Source organism: Terrapene carolina, unplaced genomic scaffold, assembly GCF_002925995.2.
Source record: "Terrapene carolina triunguis isolate 2854851 unplaced genomic scaffold, T_m_triunguis-2.0 Scaffold112, whole genome shotgun sequence".
Classification (NCBI taxonomy): domain Eukaryota; kingdom Metazoa; phylum Chordata; order Testudines; family Emydidae; genus Terrapene; species Terrapene triunguis.
This window is the reverse complement of record NW_020664463.1, coordinates 18,971,457-18,996,883: the sequence shown is the minus strand read 5'-3', so window position 1 is coordinate 18,996,883 and position 25,427 is coordinate 18,971,457. Positions and strand designations below refer to the sequence as shown.

At 46.5% G+C, this 25,427-nt stretch overlaps 1 protein-coding gene across 1 annotated transcript in view; it reads right to left on the bottom strand.

Moving 5' to 3' along the window:
• Positions 1 to 25,427, bottom strand: part of VWF (von Willebrand factor) — a 247,585-nt gene that overhangs the window by 60,775 nt on the left and 161,383 nt on the right. The window contains exons 30-34 of the mRNA XM_029911665.1: positions 25,243 to 25,286; positions 20,069 to 20,246; positions 10,900 to 11,120; positions 9,384 to 9,576; positions 8,268 to 8,609 (exon numbers count right to left, since the gene is read on the bottom strand). Coding sequence (XP_029767525.1) covers positions 8,268 to 8,609; positions 9,384 to 9,576; positions 10,900 to 11,120; positions 20,069 to 20,246; positions 25,243 to 25,286 — 978 coding nt within the window. The remainder of the gene's footprint in view (positions 1 to 8,267; positions 8,610 to 9,383; positions 9,577 to 10,899; positions 11,121 to 20,068; positions 20,247 to 25,242; positions 25,287 to 25,427) is intronic.

Here is a 25,427-nt window from a genome sequence, read left to right as displayed (position 1 = left end):
TACTAGAGTGGACTTCTCTCTGTTGAGTAGAATGCCCAGCTCGTGGAAAGTGCGTGTCACTATGTGGACATGGGCCTGCACTTGGTCTCTGGTGCGGCCGCGTACCAGCCAGTCGTCCAAGTACGGGAACAGCTGTATCCCTTGTCGACGAAGGAAGGCCGCGACGACTGCCAGACACTTTGTGAACACCCTGGGAGCCGAGGACAAGCCGAAGGGAAGGACTGCGAATTGGTAGTGCACCCTGTTTACTACAAATCGCAGGAAGCGCCTGTGAGGCGGATAAATCGCTATGTGGAAATAAGCGTCCTTCATGTCGAGGGCGGCGAACCAGTCTCCAGGATCCAGTGAAGGGATGATGGTCCCCAATGATACCATGCGGAACTTCAACTTTACTATGAATTTGTTGAGCCCGCGCAAGTCTAAGATGGGCCTTAGACCCCCTTTTGACTTGGGTATCAGGAAGTAGCGGGAGTAAAACCCCCTGCCCCTTAGCTCCGATGGAACCTCCTCTATGGCCCCCATAGCGAGGAGCCCAAAAACCTCCTGTGTAAGGAGTTGCTCGTGAGAAGGGTCCCTGAAGAGGGACGGGGAGGGGGAGTGGGAGGGGGGGGGCGAGGAAAACTGGAGGGCGTATCCCCTTTCCACCGTGCGAAGGACCCAACGGTCCGAGGTTATACGGGACCAAGCACGGTGGAAGCGGGAGAGGCGGTCCCGGAAAGGGGGAGTCGGATCCTGGGTACCGGTCGTGGTGCCGTCCTCGACCGCACCTTCAAAAGGCTTGTCTAGGCCCTGAAGGTGGCCTAGACTGGCCCTGGTTCTGACCGGGTTGAGGGCCGGTCGACCTTCTCCTACCACCTCGACCCCGCCTCCTAGCAAAGTCCTGTCTTGGACGAGGCGGGGGAGGGTAGAACCGCTGAGGCTGCGTCCTGAAGGGCCTGCGCTGAGGTCCTGGGACATGCATCCCCAGGGAGCGCATCATTGTCCGGGAGTCTTTGAGGTTTTGGAGCCTCGAGTCTGTTTTCTCCGAAAAGAGGCCCTGGCCCTCAAACGGTAGATCCTGCAGGGTCTGCTGCAGTTCCGGAGGCAAGCCCGACACCTGGAGCCAGGAGATTCGGCGCATTGCTATCCCCGACGCCAGGGTCCTAGCGGCCGAGTCCGCTATATCGAGGGACGCCTGTAGGGAGGTGCATGCCACCCGCTTGCCCTCCTCTACCAGGGCCCCAAACTCGTCCCTCGAGTCCTGGGGAACCAGTTCTTTAAATTTCCCCATCGAGGACCACATATTGAAGCCGTAGCGGCTCAGTAGCGCCTGCTGGTTCGCTGCCCGCAATTGCAGTCCGCCAGCCGAATACACCTTGCGTCCGAACAAATCGAAGCGCTTAGCGTCCTTCGATTTGGGCGCAGCGGCCTGCTGGCCATGGCGCTCCCGTGCATTCACTGAGGAAACCACCAGTGAGCACGGTTGGGGGTGAATGTACAGATACTCATGATCCTTTGATGGGACAAAGTATTTTCTCTCAACCCCTCTGGCCGTGGGTGGAATAGAGGCCGGGGTCTGCCAGATAGTAGTGGCGTTGGCCTGGATGGTGCGGACCAGCGGTAATGCCACCCTGGATGGAGCATCCGCTGAGATGATCTGCACTATCGGGTCATGGACCTCCGCAACCTCCTCCACCTGGAGGTCCAGATTGCGAGCCATGCGCCGCAGTAGGTCCTGGTGGGCCCGAAGGTCTATCGGGGGCGGCCCGATGGACGACGTGCCCGCTACGGCCTCATCAGGAGAGGACGAGGAAGATGCCCCCGGTGGCAAGGGGTCCAATGGTTGGTCCTGCTCCAGGTGCTCCTGGTGTTGGGCATCTCCTGCCCCCTGGTCAGGGGCCTCTGCAGGTGCGGGCACTGGAGCCTCCACGTCCCTTGGAGGAGGGCGGGAGATGGTAGACTCCGGGGCCCTGGTGTCCGAACGGCCAGAGCGGGAAGCCGACAGGGGAGCTCCCTGAGCTTGGTGGTAGGCCCAAGGAGTCCAAAAGGACCAATGCGCAGGCCCTTGCATCGGGTCCTCGGTCTCCTGCAGGTGGCCGGGCTCCACCGTCTCAGATGACCGGGACGCCGATCTCGACGGCCACGGCGGTGCCGAACCCGATGCCGTCGGCACCGGATGGTACGGTGCCGATCGGTGCCGACCGTAAGGGGACCTGTCCCTGCGTTGTTCCGGCGAACGGTGCCGGGACCTGGACCGGTGCCGATAGTCCCTCCGGTGCCGGGATCCCGATCTGGAACGTGACGACGATCTGGAGGAGGCGTGGTACCGGGAGCGGCCTCTCGAGCCCGAGCGGCGCTCATACCGGTGCCGGGAGCTGCGCCTCGACCCCGATCGGTGCCGGTCGTCACGGCGGTGCCGGGATGTTGAACGGCGCCGCGAGGAAGATCTGGGCCGCGAGTACGACCGGTGCCGAGGTGACCCTCGGCGCCGGGACTCCGAGCGGCGTCGGGACCTGCTTCGGGATCTGGAGCGGTGCCGAGAGACTCGTGCTGGCGACGGTGGGCGCACCAGGGCAGGCTTGCCTCTGGACTGCAGCACGCGTGGAGCCACCGGTGCCGGGAGTTGCGACGGCGCCGGCTCCGTGAGGGCGATCAGGTCTCTCGCCGTGGCAAAGGTCTCCGGGGTGGAAGGGAGACAAGGTTCCACCACCAGCCTTGGTGGTGAAACAGTCCGCACCGGACTCAACGGCCTCGGTGCCGGAGTCGACGGTGTGGCCGCCTGTCTTTGGCGGTCCAGCTGCGGACGCGGCTCTACCCCCGGCACCGGGGGAGCCTGTATCTTCGCGGCAGCAGCGTCCCGTCTCTTAGCGGTCTTCTTATGGCCCGGCGAGATGGATCGGTGCCGAGGCTCTTTGGGCGGGCGCGGTGCCGACGTCGGTCGGTGCCGGACAGTCTTTTCTGCCGCACCGGTCGGGCCCGCCGGGGCGCTGCGCACCGAAGCGCTCGGTGCCGGGACAGGGCGCGCCGAGGGAGGATCCGGACTCAGCGCCGCCTCCATGAGGAGCTGTCGGAGCCTAAAGTCCCGCTCCTTCCTTGTCCTCGGCTTGAAGGCCTTGCAGATAGGGCACTTATCTGCTGGATGAGTCTCTCCCAGGCACTTCAAGCAGGAGCTATGCGGGTCGCTAGTTGGCATGTGCTTCCCGCAGGACGCGCACGGCTTAAAGCCAGGAGCCTTGGGCATGGGCCCGGCTGCGCGCCGGGGGGAAAAGGGGAAAAACACCCCCTAAACCCCCGATAACAACTTATAACTATATATATATACACTATAACTAACTACTAACTAACTTGAACAACTATCTATATAACTAAATACAACAAGAGCAAAGAGAAGCTAGGGAGTGTGGAGATCAGCTAAGCCGCGCTCCACAGTTCCAACGACCGTCAGGGGCGGTAAGAAGGAACTGAGGGGGCGCTGGGTCGGCTGGGGTATATATCCAGCGCCATAACGGCGCCACTCTAGGGGGCTCCACAGCCGACCCACCGGGTGTTGCTAGGGTAAAAATCTTCCGACGATCGTGCACGCGGCGCGCACACACCTAACTGGAATGGATATGAGCAAGCACTCGAAGAAGAACATTTTGTTTCAGGTCTACATGACAGTAGTCTCTGCATTCTTCCGAGCCACCACAATGCCTCATTGGAGTTGTAGTTCTAAGCTCCTCATATCCCCATTCACCCCTATGGGGAAGTCTCTCATGATACGCTGTGGCCTCTTTCTGTGGGAGTCCAATGACATGCCGTGGTGGCTCAGCCACAGAGAGTGATCATGGAGAGTAGGGTCCATAAAAGAAAATAGGGACATGCGGAATCCAGAATTTCAACTCCCAGAGGCATTGTGGTGATTCAGGAGGACACAAAGATTAATGCCGACCCAAAGCAAAATATTTCATTTCAGTTTTTCTGATAGAAAATTCTGCCAAAACCACTTTTCCTCTGGAAAAATTTCAATTCTGACAAAACCCCATTTTTCAACAGAAAAATTTAATTTGACTTTTTTTCAAATATCCCTACTTGCAAGTTATTTATTACTAGATGTGCAAGACAATCCAACAATGGTACTATCTTTGCAGTGTTTCCAAAAGTAAATATCTCACAGCAAACATATCCACTGAAACCACTGCCAGAAACCTTGCTGTGCTGATTCCTTCCCTTTTCAGTCCTCAATGGCCGCCAAACTGGACCATTATTTTAGGGTTTGGTGGTTCTTTATTTCTCCATTGCTGTATTACAGATTACACTCCATCTCTGAGAACTGGAGAAGAGTAGATGGGTTTGCACTTAGAAACAAGTATTTAATACCCACCATGCGAGGTGCCTTCAGATATCACTTATATACATACAGCTTGGGGGATAACAAGAAATGGGGTGACAGAGAGCTGTCCAGACCTAAAGACAGCCAAATACACAACAAGAAGTTTGGATTTTTAGCCCAATTACAATATAGATTTGGATTTCAACCAAAACTGTAAAAATGTCATGAGAACAACTTTTACTCTAGAAACCCCCTGTGGGAATCTGGGGGTGGGACAGATCTGGAAGCACCCAGAGGGGGCCTGCTTATAACCCTGAAGAGTTCAATGTAGGGGGAAATGGAAGCCTGGGGTCCCTTCCCAAAAGGCAGCAAGGGTGGTGTTGGTTCCAGGGCAGGTGGAGGGAACTAGAGGTGAAGCTGAGGAAGGGGACCAGTTTACACTTCTGAAGCCCACAGTGTCACAATCCTTTTCCAGACCTGGATCCAATGGAAGATGGATCCAGAATAAGCAATCTGGACTGAAACATTCACAGAGCTCATGGACATTCAGACCTGCAGTACTGGTTCAAGCCCATCCCTGGAAATAACTAGCCAGCCTAAGATTTTTATTGTTTTTTATAAGACACAACTTTGCTTACAGACAGATCCTATTCACAGATGACTAACTTTTCCTAAGTAAAAGCACTGCTACTGTGTAAGATACACTTCTTATAATATTGATCATTTTCAACCTGAATGCTCATAGGCTAGGTCAGTGTTTCCCAAACTTGGGACGCCGCTTGTGTAGGGAAAGCCCCTGGTAGGCCTGGCCGGTTTGTTTACCTGCCACGTCCGCAGGTCCAGCCGATCGTGGCTCCCACTGGCCGAGGTTCGCTGCTCCCACTGGCCGCAGTTCGCTGCTCCAGGCCAATGGGAACTGCTGGAAGCGGCGGCCAGTACGTTCCTCGGCCCGCACCGCTTCCAGCAGCTCCCATTGGCCTGGAGCAGCGAACCGCGGCCAGTGGGAGCCGCGACCGGCCGGATCTGCGGATGTGGCAGGTAAACAAACCGGCCCGGCCCACCAGGGGCTTTCCCTACTCAAGCGGCGTCCCAAGTTTAGGAAACACTGGGCTAGGTCAACAGATGTATAAGCAATCAGATTTTCAGATAACTAAGCTTCCCTGCCACCCAAAGATGATGAAAGTCTCCATGATCTTTGCATTAAACCATATACTAATTCTACAGCACTCTTCAGCAAGTACCTAACAAAATGTGTAAGCACGTTAAAGGTATACATGTTCTGTGCCCTGAAGTTATACAGCTAGTACAGCTTACTGTGGGCTAGATGGTGGGCTGCTTAAGAGCAGCTGTGCTAAGTGTGGGCAGTGTACAAGGAGTCTTTGCATTCCCATACCAGGGTCAGCTACAGTTCTAGTCCATGCACTCCCATGAACACAAGAACTGTTTCCTACCAGTGCCCCCATATCCCGAAGAGGGCAGGGAGAGGGAGAAGGAAATTGGAGCATGGCTCTGCCCCCCTACTGAATTGACCACTGGTGCTGGGCTGGCATGGAATGGAGAGCATGCTACACCCCCTTAAGGGATGCTGCAAGCAGACATATTCACCCTGCCCAGCTGGGAGCTCAGGGAAGACTTGGGCTGCTGAAGTGTTGCCATTGTGCATTGCCCCAATATGGGCTGGTGTCTAATTTAGCCCTGTATAAATAGCCTGGATTCACTGAAAAAAATCGTATCTAGTGCAATGCCATTATTTATAGGTTTGTAATGTTATATAATGATTAAGCTATGCTGTCTATTGAGTTGTTAATGTATTCTGCACAATGTCCCAGCAATCAACAATTTTATTTTTGGCAGCTATACACATGCACCTGCTTTCAAAAAAAAAAAAAAAAGAAAAGAAAAGAAAAAAGGAAGAAGAAGAAGAAGAAGATGCCATTGTTGAGACATCAATGACTGTTTTATGTAACTAGTAGTTAAACTGGGTGTCCTCCTGCTGCAGTGCATCATAAACTGGGAATTTGAGGAATGCAGAGAGGTTATTAAGAAGCCTCTTTGGCATTCTACCTTGATGTTGCAATTTGGAAAGTCTGGTTGAAGTCCTAAATCTAAGCAATGACAGGTTATATTCTCTCTCCATTTTCTAGGATTATATGCCATATAGAATGTTTGGAGTGTGTTGTTTCTTAAAAGATTTATCTGTATCAATAATGTTCTCCAAAACTTGCTTTGAAAGAGATGTAAGACATTAACTCAAGGATCAGGCCAAATTCACCTTCCTCTTTTTTTTCTTCAACGCTCCACTCAATTTGGGCCTTAAACATGAAGAAAAACAATCCTAGTGATGCCTCTTATAGTGCCGTGCACTATATTGGACGGACAGCACTTTTGTTACATCAAGTCCTTAGGGGGTTGGTTCTCAACCTGTGGGATGGAGAGTAAATATGGAATGGGAAGGAAAAATCAAGATAAAGGGCAAAAGTATAAAAACTGGGGGAAACCATATAGAAAATGCACAGAAAAGGGGGAGAAAAAAAGAGAGAGAGAAGAGAACGGGAAAAGATAATAAAGAGGGAGGCAGACAGAGATAACAAGAATGACTGGGACATGGTGACCATGCCAGGGCATTGCATAAGGGAATATATGGAGGGAAGGTGGCCCATGTTCATATCCATCATAAACAGAGGACTGTAAACCAAAAAGATTGAGACAGCCAGTGCCTCATCTGCACATCCTAGTACAGCAAGCCTTGCACAGAAGGCAAGAATATCCATGGGGACAATACATGGCATCAGCAGCCCCAATAGTCACTTATCTTTATTTGTTGAGGTTCACACATAGTGCCCATCAGCATATCGCTGAGCACATGTGCAATGCAACTGTGTAGTGCATGTGATGTCTTCCTCTGTGGTAGGTCTATCAGTATGAATAGCGATCATAGGTAGAAATTCATGCAAGCGGATGAGAATTGGTGGATGAGTAAAGATATAAAAAACCTATTGATCCCAGGCCAGACACACATCTTTCATCTCTCTACATATCTCTGGTCATCTGCACTGCTAACACCCTTGCCATATTCTCCCCCGCCCCACAATCAATGGCTGCCCATCTGTGACCTCTTCCCCTCCAACACATGCACAATGGGGATCACAGAGCATGCAGAGCAATTTATTACTGACTTGGTCAGTAATTTGCAGCGTAACTGGCACTGCTCTGGGAGGGGAATGTGACGCATATAGTGGGTGTTTCTGAACTTCTCTGCCGCAGGCTACCAACCAATAGCCTGTTTTCTCACACACTGAAAGCCATATGCTTGGTCTACACAGGGAATTTGCCCTGGTACCAGCAATTGATGGTCAGCAGTGCAGAATCCAAGGATAGGCAAGGAAAGCCATGATTTGCACCAATGGAGTGTGTCCTAATGAGAAGCAGGGGTAAGTACCATTGGTGCAAATTGTAACTTTCTTTATCGTCACGTAGGTTCTGTACTGATGCAGCTACATCTGCAGCTGCCATCAATTACTCGAATCAGGACCGATTCCCAGTACAGACAAGGTCTCAGATTCATATTTGGTATGGAAAGTCGGGGGGTGGGGGGTCTGAACAATTGTACACTCTCATATAGTAATATTCCCCTTCTGCATGGTCTTCGTAGGCCCTACGTATCTTCAGCTGTCCCTGTCTGCTACCTTCTGCTCTGCACAATTAACAGGTGTATGTATTTTACTGATGCACCTTTTTCCATACCTAGCGGTTGAATGGATAGTGAGGAATAAATTTAAATTAGGCTGCACGTTAAAGTAATTATCTAACATGGAACATTACTTACACTGGAAATTTAAACTGGCACTTCTGTCCTATGACATAGGATTAAGATATTCACACTATGCAGACAAATTGGAGACAATGGGAGTAGTGGTACTGAGTAATTCACTGTGTTAGTTTCTGCATCAATTTTAGTGTATAATGAAACCATTACCACAAAACTCCGGTGATCTCCAAACGACGCAAATCCCACTTGTTCTGCAAACGTGAGCGTAGGAAGCTATGACCTCACAGATTTCATCCTCATAGCAGCTGTTTTTTTCACATGCAGAATAGAACGAGTCTGGAGAGATCATTCCATGGCATTGTGCAAACTGAGGTGAGCGCAGAACGTTGCACTTGGCAGTGGCATGTTCGGTACATCTGTCATCTCTCTTGATTTCACAGATTTCGCCTGGTTCTTTCACAGTCCATTCTTGAATAAATATGCTGCTGTCAGATGTGACAGAGCCGTTACTTAGCATGAAGTCATTGCCATTGTTTTGGTCACAAACCCCTAGGTGAGTGAGAAAAAAGAAGGTTTAAAAACCATCAGCAGTCTAACAATTTTGAGCAAACAGAGGCAAGGCAAACAGAGCTCCTTCAGGCTCAAAAGTTGAGCTGCAAGGGGAGGAAGAATGAGTTTTGCTCCTTATTGCTTCTTTATGATCTATATAGGCCTAAAAATCTTAGGATGTTTTTTACTTGTTTATTAGGTTAGAATTCCTGGTTTAGTTATTTGGTATTCTATGGATGCCTGGAGAACCAGTGAGATTATGGCATCACAAGAGAATGAAAGCTGAGCCATCGAGGGTACATCTACAGTGCACACTAAGCCTAGGTCTGTGGCACCCGGGCTTGTGGACTCAGTGTTTCCAGACTTCAGCATCCACATTGGATTTTAAACCTGTATTTACAATTGCTGGACCCAGGTCTCACAGCCAGGCTAATGCATCCATACTGCGCTACACGAACCCTCTGACTTGGGTCTGTGGCTTGACCTGTGACCACACTACAAAATGACAGGGCTTGGACCCGTGTCACAGCGGGACTCAGGTTCTGACCCCTTTTCCCCCCACCCCTCAGCAGAGTCCTAGGACCCAGGACCCGAGTGCTTGGTAACCCGAGTCAGCCTGACTTGTGTGTGGCTGTGGCACAAACCTGAGTCAGAGCCCAGATTTAGTGTGCAGTGCAGACTAGGAAGGGATTTTTAGTCTGACTGTTTAAAACTCTATGTGTTTTGCTGGGTTTTGTTAACACCTATTTAACTCAAAACACTGAAAAAACTTACCACAAAGGCCATATGTTTGTGAAGAAAAGCTCCTTGGGATAAGATGAAGGATAAATTCATTGTTTCTTGGAGTGAATGTGAAAATATGTCCGAGCTGGGAGAACCTGATCTCATGCATTATTGCTCCATAGATGGTGACTTTAAAGTAATCATCTATATAAGGAACAGTAGTCATTTCTCCATTAACAGCAACCTGTTTCAAGAGGGTGAGAATACTCCATCAGTTCTACCAACCAACCAAAAAAAATTTATAGAGTCTAGATATTCCTAAACACATTTTAACTTCATAAGGGACTGAAGATCCAACTGAGTTGATTAAAGCCAAGAGAATACAAATAATATAGAGACCAGTTCAAGCTGCAAGCAGAGTCTCTGCTCTGAGTGTAGAAATGCATGAAATGGATTGTGTGCTCCTTTTTTGTGAGTCAACACTTTCCCATTTGCAGCATCACATATGTATTTACTGGCTAACGGTCCAATCCTGTAAGGTGTTCAATGCCTTCTGCTGGATGTTAAGCACCCTCAAATTCCAGTGAGAGTTGAGGCCATACAGCACCTTAGAGGATCAGATCCAAATATCCTAATTTCATCATAATTAGCCTTTAATTTGGAACAAATAGTTCTCCTCTATTTACTGAAGAAGTTCTGTATGGCCACAAAAGTCATCCCATCCATTGACAAGAAGCTATGGGCAACAATGAAAGAACCTGATGGTGATAGAAGACTACAAAACATATATGGCATTGCAGACATTGATTTAGTTGTGGTATGAGGTAACCTATGTAATTGCATCTGACTTGGAGCAGACCCTGAACCTTTCTATAGTCTACTGTTCATATATTATGTTGTTATGCAAGGGTGTGACTAGATCTAGTTAGCTCTGCCTTGTATGTTAGTCAATACTTGTATGTCTGAGTTCCCTAAAATTGTATTAAAGCTTTGAACAGTAACATCCACAACTATTAAATTAACACCTGTTTGTCTATAAAGTGAATGTTAGACACATTGGGGCAGATTATCTGCTAGGGCTGAGATCCACCCAATGCAGCTGTTGCGTGAGAGGTCAGGAAGCCAGTTATGGCTCCCTGATTCTCTCTGGTTGCAGCCCTTGCACAGGTTAGAGCAGCTCATGGGCTGCTCTAACATGCACCAGTTGACAATAACCCACAAGGGACCATTCACCAGTTGAAAAGAACCAGAGTGCAGCAAGTTCTGGCTACACCTGCCTGCCTGTCCCCAGAATCCCTATCCAGACAGGGAGTGCCAGATTCCATCCTCTTTGCATTGCCAGAGCAGTGCAAAGAAGCAAATTCGGTGCATCATATGGGCAGGGACTTTATTCTGGAATCAAAAATGATAAAGATTTTAGCAGCATAAGAAATAAAACACTGTAAATAGAAAAAAACGGCACTGCAATATAAATACTGAAAAAGGAGAGCACAACTCTGTCCTCATAATCTGGAATATTGTCATTTGACCAGAGAATCGTACAGCTATTTCATTGCTCATGGCTTACTGTCATGTCTCCAGAGAGCTGTATTGATTTGCCATGGTGCTTCACTTCTATGGCATTCATACAGTTTAGTTTTGGTTTTGAACTGCACGCCCCATTGTGGAGAATCACTTCAATATCATGCTCTTTGTCTTGAAACAAGGTGTAGGAGCAATTGCCAGTCAGTTTAAAATCCAGCCCGTCAAAGGTGACAATATGTCGGGTTGAGCTGCCCATGCACATGCCTGCAAAGGTGAGGAGAGAAAAAAGTTCATTATCTCTGTGATGCTGGCAGTCCAGGTGTTAGCTCTTGCCAAGGCTGCAGACATTAGCTGGAGACCAAACTAGTTCATCCATTTGTTAGTGTTGCTCAGAATAGGTGTTAGCAGGGGCGGCTCTAGCTTTTTTGCCGCCCCAAGCACGGCAGGTAGGCTGCCTTCGGCGGCGCGCCTGCGAGAGGTCCCTGGTCCTGCGGATTCGGCGGCTTGCCTACGGGTGGTCTGCCGGTCCTGCGGCTTCGGCGTACCCGCCGCCAAATTGCCGCCGAAGCCGCGGGACCGGCGGACCTCCCGCAGGCAAGCCGCCAAAGGCAGCCTGACTGCCGCCCTCACAGCGACTGGCAGGGCATCCCCCACGGCTTGCTGCCCCAGACACACGCTTGGAGCGCTGGTGCCTGGAGCCGCCGCTGGGTGTTAGTCTTATAAAAATGTATTTAATGTTTACACTGTATAGAATGTTAGTGAGTTGCTGCATGCATTAATCTTATTTGTAATGTCTGTATTCCATGCTATAAGGAAATATGTACGTTTTGCTTTATAACTTTGAAAATGTTTGCTCTAAACTTGTGAACTCCTATGGGAAGAGTGTTCCCCCTCCCATGCTGCCCATCCTGAAGAACTATCAGAATCAGATGGGCCATCCAGGAACATTGCAATACAAGGGAATGGTGAATGGCCCTATTGAACCTTCAAAATGTTACATGCAAGGAAGCTCGTCCAATGGTCTTGAAGGCAGAATGAAGGAAATAAAAGAAAGACAGGAAAATTGTCCATCTTTTTGCTGTTTGAATTCTCATAGGGCCAGAGACACTAAACAGAAAACAGAGAAAGACATTTTGAATTCACAGATCACTACAACTCTGTCACTCTTAGGATTTAGATTGTAACTCATTTGTATGTAAATGTTTGGTCACTTCAACCTTTAAATAACTCTTTTTTCTCTTTCCTAGTTAACAAACCTTTAGATAGTTTATCACAGGATTGGCTACAGACATGTCTTTGTCATTGTTAATATCTCTTCCAATTCATTTTGAGCCTGACCCAGAATAGACTGATGTCAGTGGGAAGCATAGGCGCTGACTCCATGGGTGCTCCGGGGCTGGAGCACCCCCGGGGAAAAAATAGTGGGTGCTCTGCACCCACTGGCAGTCAAGCTTCCCTTCCTGTCCCCCTCCCCCCCTCCCCCCGCCCAACCTCAGCACGCTCAGGGGAGGAGGCGGGGAAGAGGCGGGGCCGGGGCGGGAATTTGGGGAAGGAGTCGGAATAGGGGCAGGGAGGAGGCGGAGTTGGGGTGGGGACTTTGGGGAAGGGGTTGGAATGGTGGTAGGGCAGGGGAGGGACGGGGCGGGGCAGTGGTGGAGTCGGGGCAGGGCTTGGGGCAGACAGGGGTCAAGCACCCACTGGCGCGAGCAGAAGTCGGCGCCTATGGTGGGAAGAACCCATTAAAGGTAGGAAGTTAATCTATATGAAAAGATAAAGTTAAATATTTCATCAAATCCTAAAGGAGAAGGAACACCTACCAGCATCTTGTGATGAAATGAAGTTTTTCTAATTGTCTCTGTCAGGAATAACCATTATTACAAAATAGACAGATAAGTTAGTGGCAGATCCTGTGCATATAAGTTGTTTTCTACTGAGTTTGATGTATTAACATATTTCTATTAAAGATGAGCAACAAAGGAGAAAATAGTTGAGTTTGTGTCTTTTTCTCCCTTTATGATGTATAAGGAACACATGAAAAGGATATTTCTGTTGTTATTTTGTTTTAAACTTGTTTTTTTCCTGGATGACCAGAGAACTAGTAGAATTATGAGCTGACAAGTACCAAGGAAATGAAACCTGAGCAATTAGACAGGGTTTTTGGTCAAACGTTTAAAAACCCTTGATTTGTTTTTGTTAACCTCTATTTCACTCCAACATTAGGTAAACAGTTGGGAGGAAAACTCTCTTTGTTAATGATTCAACTTCCTGGCCCTTCAATTAAAGGCTGAGAAAACTCTCATTCCAGAGCCTTCATCTTCCAATGAGACCTCCAGGGCCATCCCTATCCATACACAAAGTACGCAGCTGCGTAGAGCACCAGGAAATTTGGCGCACCACATTTTTGGTGCCCTGCGCAGCTGCGTGCTGCTCCAGCCCCTGCTCCGCCTCTTCCCCCACCCCTGCTCTGCCCCAGCCCCGCCCCCACTCTCCTGAGGACTGCTGCAGGGGTCGGGGCTGCACTCACTGTGTGGTAAGTAGAGTGACCCAGCCCCAGCCTGCTTCGTTCCGCTGGCTTCCAGCCGTGCCCCCGGCAAGTGCTGGGGGGCGGTTCCCCCTGCCCCGCAAGGCTGGGAGCCAGGGGAGCAGAGCGGAGCAGGCTGGGGCCAGGGGGCGGTTCCCCCCTGCTTCCCAGACCCCTCGCTCCATGGAGGCCTGGGGCCAGCCCCCCGCGCAGAAGCCTGGGGCCTCACACAGCCCCCCTGCAGGGGGCTGCGTAGGGCACCAAAATGGCTAGGGATGGCCCTGGAGACCTCCAGCAAGAAACAGCAAAGACCAGACTTGATGTTTCTAATATTTTAAGGTTAAAAAGAGGCAGAAAAAAATCTTTTAAAATATCTCTCAGGTCTTTTTTATAATTCCTAACACAACAAAAAAGACACAAACCCATTTAATTTTCCTGTTCTGGAAACCTTTCTATATTGTGCTGTCAGATTATGAACTACCAAAGCCATAGGAACACTTGGAAATGTAGCACCTTCATATTGTTAAATATACCTTCTTTTATGTTATTCCTATACAAGAGTTGTAGAGACATTACCACTAAAATCTTTACAAGCCTAATAAATATAAAGTTTTGTAAGAAAATGTTTCTGCATATACTATCATTTGTTTGGCTGCTGGTTTATAAATACCATAAACAATTCAATGTTTGTCTGTACTCTCAGCAAACCTCTAATCTCAGTTTTAAGCAAACAAAGTTTCAAAAGCACTACTAAATTAAATCACAAACAAATGCAGTAGATTGCAACCTGGTCTACACTACAAAGTTTTGCTGGTGTAGCTATGACAGCAAGGAGCGTGGGGAAAAGATCAGCAACCCTCCAGCCAACATAGCTGCACCGGCAAACCTTACCACCACCACCTATGTAGACACAGCGACGCTGACAAAAGCATACTTCTATTGGCTTAGCTAATATAGTCATATAGCTGTGCATTCAAAAGAACTCCTCTGGCAGCTTAAGCTGAGTCTCTGCTAGTGGGCTCGGCCAAAATAGTTATACCCGCTAAGTCTCTTAGCTCCAAGTACTTCACTCATTTAGGACTTGGGGCTGCTCACATTCATGTCAATGGGAGTTTTGCCATTGACTTCAGCATGTGCAGAATCGGGCCCTCATTGGCCAATTGACTTGTCTATAACTAACACAGACTTGCACTGGTTTAGCTGAGCCAAAAACACATATGACTTGTGGGTTTTGGTAAATGTGAAAAGTTAGCAGTCTGCCTTACACACTCATATCATCTTGGGAAATGAAGTGAATTTCTGGGCTATCATGGCGTGTTAAATTTATACAGAGCTAAACAAACATTATCTCATTCTGAAGGGCAATAACCTTAAGACAACTATAGGCTTTTCTGTGCCAAGTGACTAATGGTACAAGTGGAAATTTTAAATTTAATCCCTTAAGAGATCCTTTAGGGAGACATATTTGGAATGCCAAAACTAATGGGTTTGTATTGCTGTTCACTTATTCATGAAATAGGAAATATCACACTATTGAAATAAAAACTACATGAGTAATTGTTTCTTCTTTTGGACACAAATAAAATGATTCAGCTAAAATCTATGCAATAATTTTACATTTAGGGAATATTTACATTAGAAAGGAAATCTTGGATTTAAAATATCTAGATAATTTAATGTGGTTTGAAGGGAACATTAAACAGGCAAATTCTTGGTGTGAAAGTTTTCCACATCTGACAATAAAAAGCTCTGAGTCCAGCTAGAAATCCTGAACATTTCAAATAGCACATTAGTCCCTTCAGGAACTTTGTCTTTGAACATGGCAGTTCTTCGGAGGACATTTTTTATCCCAGGATGAAAGTATACATTACAGCTGGGGAGTCATGGGATTTTACTATTAAAAAATGACTGGGGATAAAATGTTCAAAGGTGCCTAAGTGACTTAGGCACATTGGGTCCAAAAGAGATTTAGGCACTTTAGAGCTGAAAGTCAATGGGGCTTAAGCTCCCTTTTGAAAATGGGATTCAAACACTCCTAAGTAACTTAGGCACTTTTGAAAATGTTACCGGTAGACTCAAACCTTTGGCGCTACTGTGAATTTTGTCTAAAAAGGCATGGAACACTGCGCTTTATAAATGCAGCCTAATGTATGCATTTGCCATTCATATTTTTGTACAGCAGTTAGAAAGCATGAAAGTGCCTCACCTTGGCTCTAGGCACTTGTAATCAAAATAAGCATATAAATCAGTCACTTTTCTTGTGCAGAGCTCAAGTATACTGGCTGCAGTAGCTTTTATGGCCACTTCCCTATTGTGGATTGGTGAGGCTTGGTCAGTGAATCCATGTTGTTGTAGATGCAGAGTTCTTACTCTTGCCCTATCCCTGCCGTGCCTGGTCTCCTCTCCTCTGTAGACTGCTGTGGAACAATGCTCCATGCTGTGCAGGGGTAGAAAGACCACGTGCATAACCCCCTCCCCCATGCAGCAAGGCCGTACCAGTTCCACTGCATTCCGTGCCTTTTCCATGGCCTTTGAATTGGGCGGGAGGGTTTGGCTCTTAGTGATTTCGCTTGATCAAAGGGCCATCATTTTTTCCTATCTTCCTTCCACATGAAAACAATTCCCCTCCCACACACACATCTAAGAGGTACAGTGCCAGTCTAGCAAAACTCATCATAGGGCAAGCCCTGCAGTAACTACTCTAATCACACGGAAAGCTGTGAAGTCAAAAAGCAGCAGAGCATCTTCTCCCCCTACTGTGTGTGGGTGGAGGGGAGGGTCATTTCCCAGAGGCTCTCTTTTCAGCAACCGGCCACTCCAGCACCACTGCTGGGTCCCTCATCTCTGTGTGTTTGAGTGGGAGTACTCTCACTCTCTCTGAGCCAAGGCACAGCTCACACAATATCAATTGTTCCTGTTCACACACTCAAAATCAAGAGCAAATGCTATGTATTAGGTTTTTTTCCTACATCTGCCTGGGCTCAGAACCCAACCCAGAAGCTTGAGGTTAGCCAGAGAATAGACTAAATGTCCTAAAGTTTGTTCAGATTCAGCTTATTTTTCCAGACTCCCTCCTCCCCAGTTCAGAAAGGTTTGGAAATTGGAAACCAGTCTGGGCCTCTCCCTGGTAAAACATTATAATTTTTTCCAGCAGACAGTCCCACGCTATGGCCCCAATCCTGCAAACATGCCCGTTCTTAGCTTTAAAGCAGGCAAGCAGTCCCACTGCTCATGCCTATAACTGTTTGCAGGATTAGTGCCTGTATATCAGTTTGACCCCATCTATTTCTGTGGTGGCATGGAGTCACAGGATGATTGGCCCTAAGGGGAGATGGGGCCAGCCATGCCATAAATAATTGGCTGCTTCCCATCCTCTTTCTTGAGTATCTTAGAGAGTTTTTCTGGTTCTCGTATAAATCACTGGGGGCCCAGGCCGCTTCCTTTGAAGTACCCAGCCTTCTGCAGACCCTGGCTCAGGGCCTTCCACAGGAGCCTATCCACTGCTTATGGTTGCACACCCCAGTCTGATCTCTCTCAGCCCTTTTATAATGTTTGGGTGTCTATTAATCTATCATTTTAGTCCTGTCCCCTCAAGCTGAGAAGATGCTAATTAATTATGACACAGGTGTGGCTGGCCCCCATGGTCTCCTTCAAGGATATGCTATTCAGAGCTGCACACATCAGATGCTATTCAGAGCTGCACACATCAGTTGTTATTATCATTATATATATATATAAAACAACCTGATGTGTGTTTGTGTGTATATATATTTATATATATATATATATATATTTTTTTATGGTACATATAAATTTCTGCCAAACAGGTTCAGCCATTTACAAGAATGAGGCTAGGGAAAAATATGTTTTGCCTGGATCTGGTGACCTATTCTTTAAAAAGCTCTAGTGCCCCTATACCTTGGAGCAGGGACTTCAATTTGTCAGAGGATGGCCGCTGTTTCGGGAATGAGCCTTCTGCCATCTCTGTGAAAATCTGCCCAAATTTGGCCAAGTTATAAGCCTTTGAAAAATCAATTTCTACATGCTCAGTAGAAACGACTTAGTTTTTAGCAACTAAATTCCCAATATTCCATCCATACTGGGCATGCTCCAGATAGGGACTGAACAGGACTTTCCCTGAAATTGCAGCTCTTGGCTGCTGCAGGCGGTGACAAGCCCAGGCGCCTGAACTGAGAGCAGGGCAACTGTCTCTCCTGTGCTTTAAATGACCCCCCTGCTGGGCCAGGCAATGTGGAGGAAGAAGCTGGTTGATTCAGATTCAGAAATGGTAAGAGTCAGATCTGAGTGGAGGGGGTAGGGGAAGTAGATTAGGATAAGGAACCTAATGGGAAGAGACTGGGAGTGGAAGATGGAAGTGGTCCTGGGAGAAGAGGAAAACTGGGACTGGGAGTTTGGGGGGAAGAGGGAAACTGGCTAGCAAGGACACTGGGACTGTGAACAAATAAGAGGTCAGGAGGAGGAAAGATAGATTTGACAAAGAGATGGGTTTGTAAGAGGAGAATTGGGACTAGCTGGACAAAGAGACTGGAACAAAAATCCCAGGGAGAGAGACTGGGACTGGGGAACATTGGTAGGGGCAGGGAGATGACTAGAAACCAAGGGCAGGGAGATGACTAGAAACCAGGGTTGGGAAGAGAAACAGATTAGATGAGGAGCCAGGAAGGTCCTGCAGAAAAAATAATATGTGATCACGTAATTAAAGATTGCATCATAATACATACACACAATAGGGCTGAATTAAGGTTGCCCAGGCATCCATAATTCTGGTATTTCCTAGCTTTAAAGTGTTTAATTTTGCAAGCATAATTAATATTATTTTAATATGGCTTGTGTTCTATACATATGTGTGTGTGTTTGATGTATATATGTACACAATTATATGTTTACCATATTTGTAATGTGTAAGATGCATTTGGGGCCCAGTACTCTGTTTATAATTAAGGCTACGTTTTAGTCACAGGTACTTTTAGTAAAAGTCATGGACAGGTCACAGGCAGTAAACAAAAATTCACGGCCCATCACCTGTCCATGACTTGTACTGTACCCCTCACTAAATCTTGGAAGTGCCGCAGGTGCTCGTGGGGGGGGGCTGTGGGTGCTGGGGGTGGTGGCCCGGGGGGCGCCGGGGGTGATGAGGGGAGGAGGAGTTGGCAGGGCTGGCAGGCTCCCTACCCGGCTTCTCGGAAGCAACAACATGTCCCTCCTTAAGCTCCTAGCTCCACGCACTGCCAGCTCCACAGCTCCCATTGGCTGGGAACCGCTGCCAATGGGAGCTGCGAGGGCCATGCCTGTGGGCAGAGGCGGAGCTAGGAGTTGAGGGAGGGACATGTTGCTGCTTCTGGGGAGCCCCCCAAGGAAAGCATGGCCCAGAGCCCTCACCCCCTCCCGCATCCTAGCCCCCTGCCCCCCCCACCCCCCCGCACACACACACACAAACTCCTCTTGCTGCTGTTTAGGAGGGGGTTGGCTCGAGACTGCCCCGGATCTAGCCACACTGGCTGCTGCAGAAATCACAGAGGTAACAGAAAGTCACAGAATCCGTGACTTCCTTGACCGCCATAACAAACTCACAACCTTATTTATAATCCATCTGAAAATATCTGTATGTTTGAAAGACATGTATGTCTTCTTATGAAAAAAGCTTAAATATTAAACATATTAATTATAATTTGAAATATTTTAATTCTAATTTTAAGATTTGTTTTTTTCAAGTCAATGTATTTAGTACTAAAAATGAAAGGAAAAGATATTGAAAATATGAGGAAAAATCAAAACTGTTTTAATCTATAGCTATATCTTTCAATATTTTGCATGTCGCCATGCAAAATCTCTATAGAGATGTGTGAGCTCCCACATTTGTGAGATGCTATCACAACTAAGGGTATGTCTACATTGTCGTTGGAGGTGTTATTGCAGCACACGGAGGCATATCCATGAGAGTTTTAATCTAGGCAGCATGGCTAAAAACAGCAGTGAAGCCACAGTGTGCAGAGGCTTCCGCGTGGGCTATACCAAGCCGCCTAGAACCCTGGATACATACTCATACTCAGCTTCCTAGGCCACACCAGGGTCTGTGCCACTGCGTCTCCACTGCTATTTTTAGCCATGCTAGATAAATTAAAGGTAATGCAGATGTTCATACCTGAGCTGCAATCACATCTGTCATTGCAGAGTAGACATAAGCTAAGAAAGGGCCCTTTGAGCCTTCAGGAATGTTAGAGGGAGAGCGATGCCAGAATTTCTCGTAGGAGCTTCCAGGCAATGTAGATCTGCTGCACCACCCTTAAAAAAGCCAGCTCTCTCCTTTCTTTGCACCCAGCCAACCGCATGCCCTAGTGTGAAGGGAGTGGGGGGAGCACAGCCATAGCGCCTAGGGCAAGGATTATCTCCTCATGCGACTCGTAGTCCTCCTTCATCTTGTGCTCATATACAAAGGCTGGCCAAAGACCCCTCCTGTGTCCTTGTACACCATCTGGCCAGAATCCAGCCCTAAATTATTTGAGATTATGAATTTTGATTTTGATAAAGAACAAGTATAAATTCATCTCAATTCAAGCAACTTTGGATTCCTCCTCGGGTTGTAGCTCTGTGTTCCATTCATCAGTACATTTTCTGAACACATTGTCGGTCCTGGGGGAAAAAACACGTTTATGCAAAATAAGTTACTCACATGGACATGTCCAGCGGCAGCCACAGGTTTCCTCAGTTTTAACAGCAGGGAGATTATTGTGACATGTAGGTCTTGGCATCTTCGCACAATTAATTCGGTGACTCTCCAGAACCGTGCGGCCACCTGGTAAGCATGTCACAAAGTGACAACTATCCAGTAATGTCCATTTGTCACCGGGCTATACAAGAAGACATGCTGCTATTAAAATAGGGTTTGACGCAAGAAAAGAAAATTCAAACAACACTTGGAAGCCTCCACATAGCAGCTACCAGACTGTGTTCCATAACCTAAAACTAGCAAGTAAAGTGACACTGCCAGCAGTGCTGTTCAAAATAGCCTTGGATAATTAAACAATAGAATGCAACGTATTAGGGAGTTCATGGGCATGAGAAAGTTAATATAGAAACATCGCAAGAAATAGATTCTGAAATTCCATGCAAAGGATAATAGTCTATAATGAGGGATGCTTTGCTGGAAGAGCATGAAATATCTGGTACTTTTGTCTATTGTTAGCAGAGCAGCCCTGCAGCACACATGGACAACACAGTCAATAAAGAATTTCCCAGTGCTTTTCTTTAAATACCAATGCCTTTGGTTTTCATGAGTGTAAAATTATTTTGGAAAGTATTCTGAACACAGATGCTTATAGCACAGCAGGAATTAATGAGAGTTGTTTCAAGCTAGTAAAACAAAAGCCCCTTTTCTGAAGGCTTGGAATCGCTGGGTTATTTTACCTACAGTCCTGAACCCTTAAAAATTCCACCCATCCTGAAGGGGATTTGCTGCCCTGCAGGGTGAATGTTATTAGATAACCACGGTGTTCATGTAAAATAAAAAGGATACTCTCTTCCTGCAGGACAGTTGGAATTTTAAGGCTCCAGGGCAATACCCTCTTAACCTCTGAGTAAGTGGTACAATCACAACCTGTGTTCAATCCTCCACCGAGCACTCTAGCTCCAATCCTGCAAAGCATTTAAGCACATGAGTAGTTCTGTTGACCTGAATGCCAAATCATTCATCATCTTGCAGGAATGACCCCTAAATTCCCAGAAATATCATCCCCAAAACGCATGCTTCCAAGACTCAACACCCCTAACTGACTAGTCCTTCAGTGGGTGAGAGAATATCTTTTATTGGACCAACTTCCAATAATAGATATTACTTCACCCACCTTGTCTCTCTAATATCTTGGAACCAACATGGTTATCACAACACTGCATACAATCCTTCAGTGTCAGTCCTAGAAGTTCTACTAGGAATAAAGACAGTGGTTCTAAGAGCTGGATGACAGCACCCCAGATTCATAAGCATAAAGAGCATGGGGAAGAAAGGATGGTGACTATCTAGATAGGCTACTTTAAGGCTTCTCCATTTCTGCTCTTCTCTAGTCTTCATGAGAGTGAATAGCAAGGTGACAAAATATCTGGGTTAGACACAGCATAATTCATCGTCTATTCTTGGCACTAGTGTGCAAACCAGGAATAATGCTTTAAAAGTATTTTTCTACATCTCTGAGCTATGGGATACCATTAGTTCTAAAAGAGAACTGCCAGATTTGAAGTCATAAATATTGGGAGTACATATTAAATATGAGTGCATTTCCCTAGGCATGCTTTGTAGGTCTTAGGACTTTGAAAAGATTTCATTATAGCAAATGTCTCTTAAAAGTTGTCTAAGATTTTTCAGGCTTGAGAGCCTAGGGGAAGCTATAAAATAAATAAAAGTAATGTGAGGAGTTTTAAATATGGAAAAAATATTTAGGTAGTAAGATATGACATGTTTTTTAATTATACTCTCCTCTCTCTCTCAACCCACTGGAAGTAAAGCAACTGGAAGGGTACGTAGACAGCTGTGCACATCTGGCAAAAAAGGCTTTTTGGTTTTCATATTTCTTTAATTATTTTTATTTAACCCATTTACAGGAAACCTATCACAAAGCATCTCAAAGCTGTACAATAAAACCAAAGCACAACACGTTAAAAAATTCAATTAAAAGAACTGTCCAGACACAGCCAAGGAATCTGGCACAGTGGGAAACCCAGTGACCCTCAAAGCAACAAACAGCGGCTAATTCCCAACTGATGTGGAAACGTTGGAGGGGGGAAATGGGATAGAAAGCATGTGCGTGCACACACACAAAACACATATACCAATAGCAGAGGCTCCAGAATGGTCAAGGATAAATCATCTGAAATAGATGTGATTCCCAGAATGCCAGAGGATGACCCAGGCAAACTTCCTCTCAGAGGGAGCTCCGTATCTATTTATTTAGATGTATACACTCATTCTATAACTGAGGACCCTCAGCTCAGAAGGCCCGGCACCTTCACTGAACTCATGAACAGATAGCTCTTTATTATTATTATTAGGGTTTTATCACCAAGGGTTGATCTACACTAGAAAAGTTCTCCTGGAATAACTATATCGGTTAGGAGAGTGATATCTTACCAATATAGCTATATCTAGTCTGGATACAGTTATATTGGTATAAAGGTGTCTTATAATGGCTTAGGTTTCAGAGTGGTAGCTGTGTTAGTCTGTATCAGCAAAAACAACGAGGAGTACTTGTGGCACCTTAGAGACTAACAAATGTTAACGCACTTCCTGCAGCAACCCACTTAGCACCTTGTAGATCAGGCATAAGGTCCCATCCTATCAGAATTTAGGAAGGAATCCTAAATCTGCATTGATAAGGGCTTGATCCTGCAGGGATGTGGATGAGTGTTGCGAGAGGGCAGTCCTGTGCTACAGATGGAGCTGCCGAAGATGCTGCTTTTGTTATTCATGAGCTAATAAGATGAAAGAAGAGAGATGGAAGCAGGTGCTGTAGACTGGTGGTTGAGCAACAACTCTAGGCCCAGAACACATCGGAAGGCATTGAGAAGCTGACTATGAGGGATAGTATTTTATTAGCTCTGTCCAGGGGGTTGCTTTCAGCCTCTGGTGCCCCACACTGCTATTAGGTTTTTAATGGCAAGTCTGCCTCAGTTTCCCCTTTGTTTGGCCAATCACCATTTAGCCCCATGTCTATTATTGTCTCATTATGACTCCAGACAGAATATTAATAGTCTCCTCCCCCCACTCCCAGCATGTTCCTCCTCAGCATGTTAAAATCTCTTGAGTCAAGAGGCAAGTAACCCTCATGAAGAGTCAACAGTCTCAGGCCTCTTTGCTCCACAGGCCTTAATAACCCCTTTGCTGAGGTTGATAGAAGTTCCCAGTCCCACCCATTCCTCTGGGTTCCAATCCAGGGATGTTGTATGAAGAAATTGGAGCCAAGTCCTTACTGCTTCCTTGGACTGCTTCTTTCCACACCTCCCTAGTTGACTGTTTCCAAGACTCACACTCTGATCCTCTTCTTCTGGAGGTCCATTTACCCAGGCAGCTTCCCACCAGTCCACTGCTAAACAACTTTGCGCTCAGTGGTTCCTCAGTCTCTCTGACAGCTGACCTTCCATTCTGGCCTGCAGCCTTTTCATTTCCCTAGCTGCTGCAGGGCCACCAAACAGCCCCACCTGAGGAGATAACTAGTCTCCCTGTTAACCTTTTAGTGTCTGGGACAACTTGGGGTCTGTATGTTCTATGACAAGCACCTATGGACACATTTCTGCGGCAGTGTTTGGCTCCTATAACTACCTCTGCTCTCAGTGTCTTCTAAAAGCCACTATTCCTGGCTGGCAGTAGGAATAACAGAAGATCCTTAAAAAGGCCACCACTCCAATGCAGGGTACAATTTCAGATAGGCTGGTGCCTGGCCTTTCTTCTTGCAGGGCATTTGGAACCCATAATTTTTGCCTGCAATTTTTCTCTAGCAAAATGAATTATAGGTGTAAATCTGAGTATTTGATCTTCTAACTTCATGCTTTGCATCTGCGGCTAGGTAGGTAGAGGTATAAATATGGAGATTTCAAATATGGATGCAAAAAATTAATGTGCAAATTTTGCCGACAAATTGGAGGCTGCCCTTTTGATAATTCGGCTCATCATTTATATTAAATGGTTTGCATTTAGCTTTGTTTGGACTAGGAATAATGATGATTTTTTTACCTTGAGCCAGCTATAGCCACTTAGCACCTAATGAACATGCAGTTTAACAATTTTGTTATGATGTTGGCTTCTGGGAGTCAATACTATGAGGCAGCTTTGATTTAAAAACACACCTTTTTCTGAGTCTAGACATATTCAAAAGGACTTATGCTCTGGCCACATCCTGTCTTTCTAAGGTTTTGCCTACACTAGGAAAAAAAGTATATTTGAATATGTTAACTAGCATAGACAAGGCAATTATAGTTTTAACAAGGCAATTATAGTTTTAACACATTAACTGATCAAGATGAACCCCAGGATGGAGTCTACAGTGCTTGTCTACACTTAAAACACTATGGTGCCACAGCTGCACCACTGTAGTATTTCAGTGTAGACACTACCTATGCGGACATGAGGGGTTCTCCCATCAGCGTAGGTAATCCACATCCCTGAGTCCCTGTCTACATAGGGACTTGAGTCAGCTTAACTATGGCACTCAAGGGTGCAGATTTTTCACACACCTGAGCAATGCAGAAATGCCGACCTAATTTTCTAGTGTAGACTGAACCTTGGCCCCTGCTAGATGATGCATGGATTAGTAGAAGCCTTTCCACTCAAGCACTGAGGCTTTGTTGTCACTGCTTAAAAAAGGTCCCTTTTACAGCAAAACAACAAATATGCACTAGATTTGGTGGAGACAGGGCACCTGTAGTGTTTACTACAAGGTAGTTCAGCAAAGTCAGTGGTATACTTCTCCATCTGGCCCCCATTGCCTACTTTAAGTCATGACAAATCTAAATGGTTTTGTCTCCTTTATATTTTCACAGCGGGCTAAAAACCACACTTTTCTGTCAGGGAGGACGAGCCCTGAGTGCTAGTGCTTTGGCTCTGTGTGCACCTCCTTGAACACTGCTCAGCACACTACAGAATCAAGTACCATCGGGGAGAAAAAAAATTGTGCAGCGCGCTCCCATTGTTCTATTTAGTAAACTAACATTTGCATTCTCAGCGATCATTACTGAAGAACAATTAATATTGTTCAACACTTTCTTTGGCAGAGCACATACATAGACATTCATGTTCCAGTGCAGACGCTCTATAATATTTTACTTGAAAGGGAGATGGAGGATACAAAAAAATACACTTACTCTTCTTTTATTCCCATCCTCATCTATACATTCTCCAGCAGGCTCTGAAAGAGAAAAAGACATATATTTGGCTTATCTCTCAGCTGTCCAGGATCTTAGGTCGAATCCACTAAAATATCGATTCCATCTTTTAAAATGTAACTCAGACTAAGAGATTTTCTTGTTTTATACCCTGTGAATTCGTC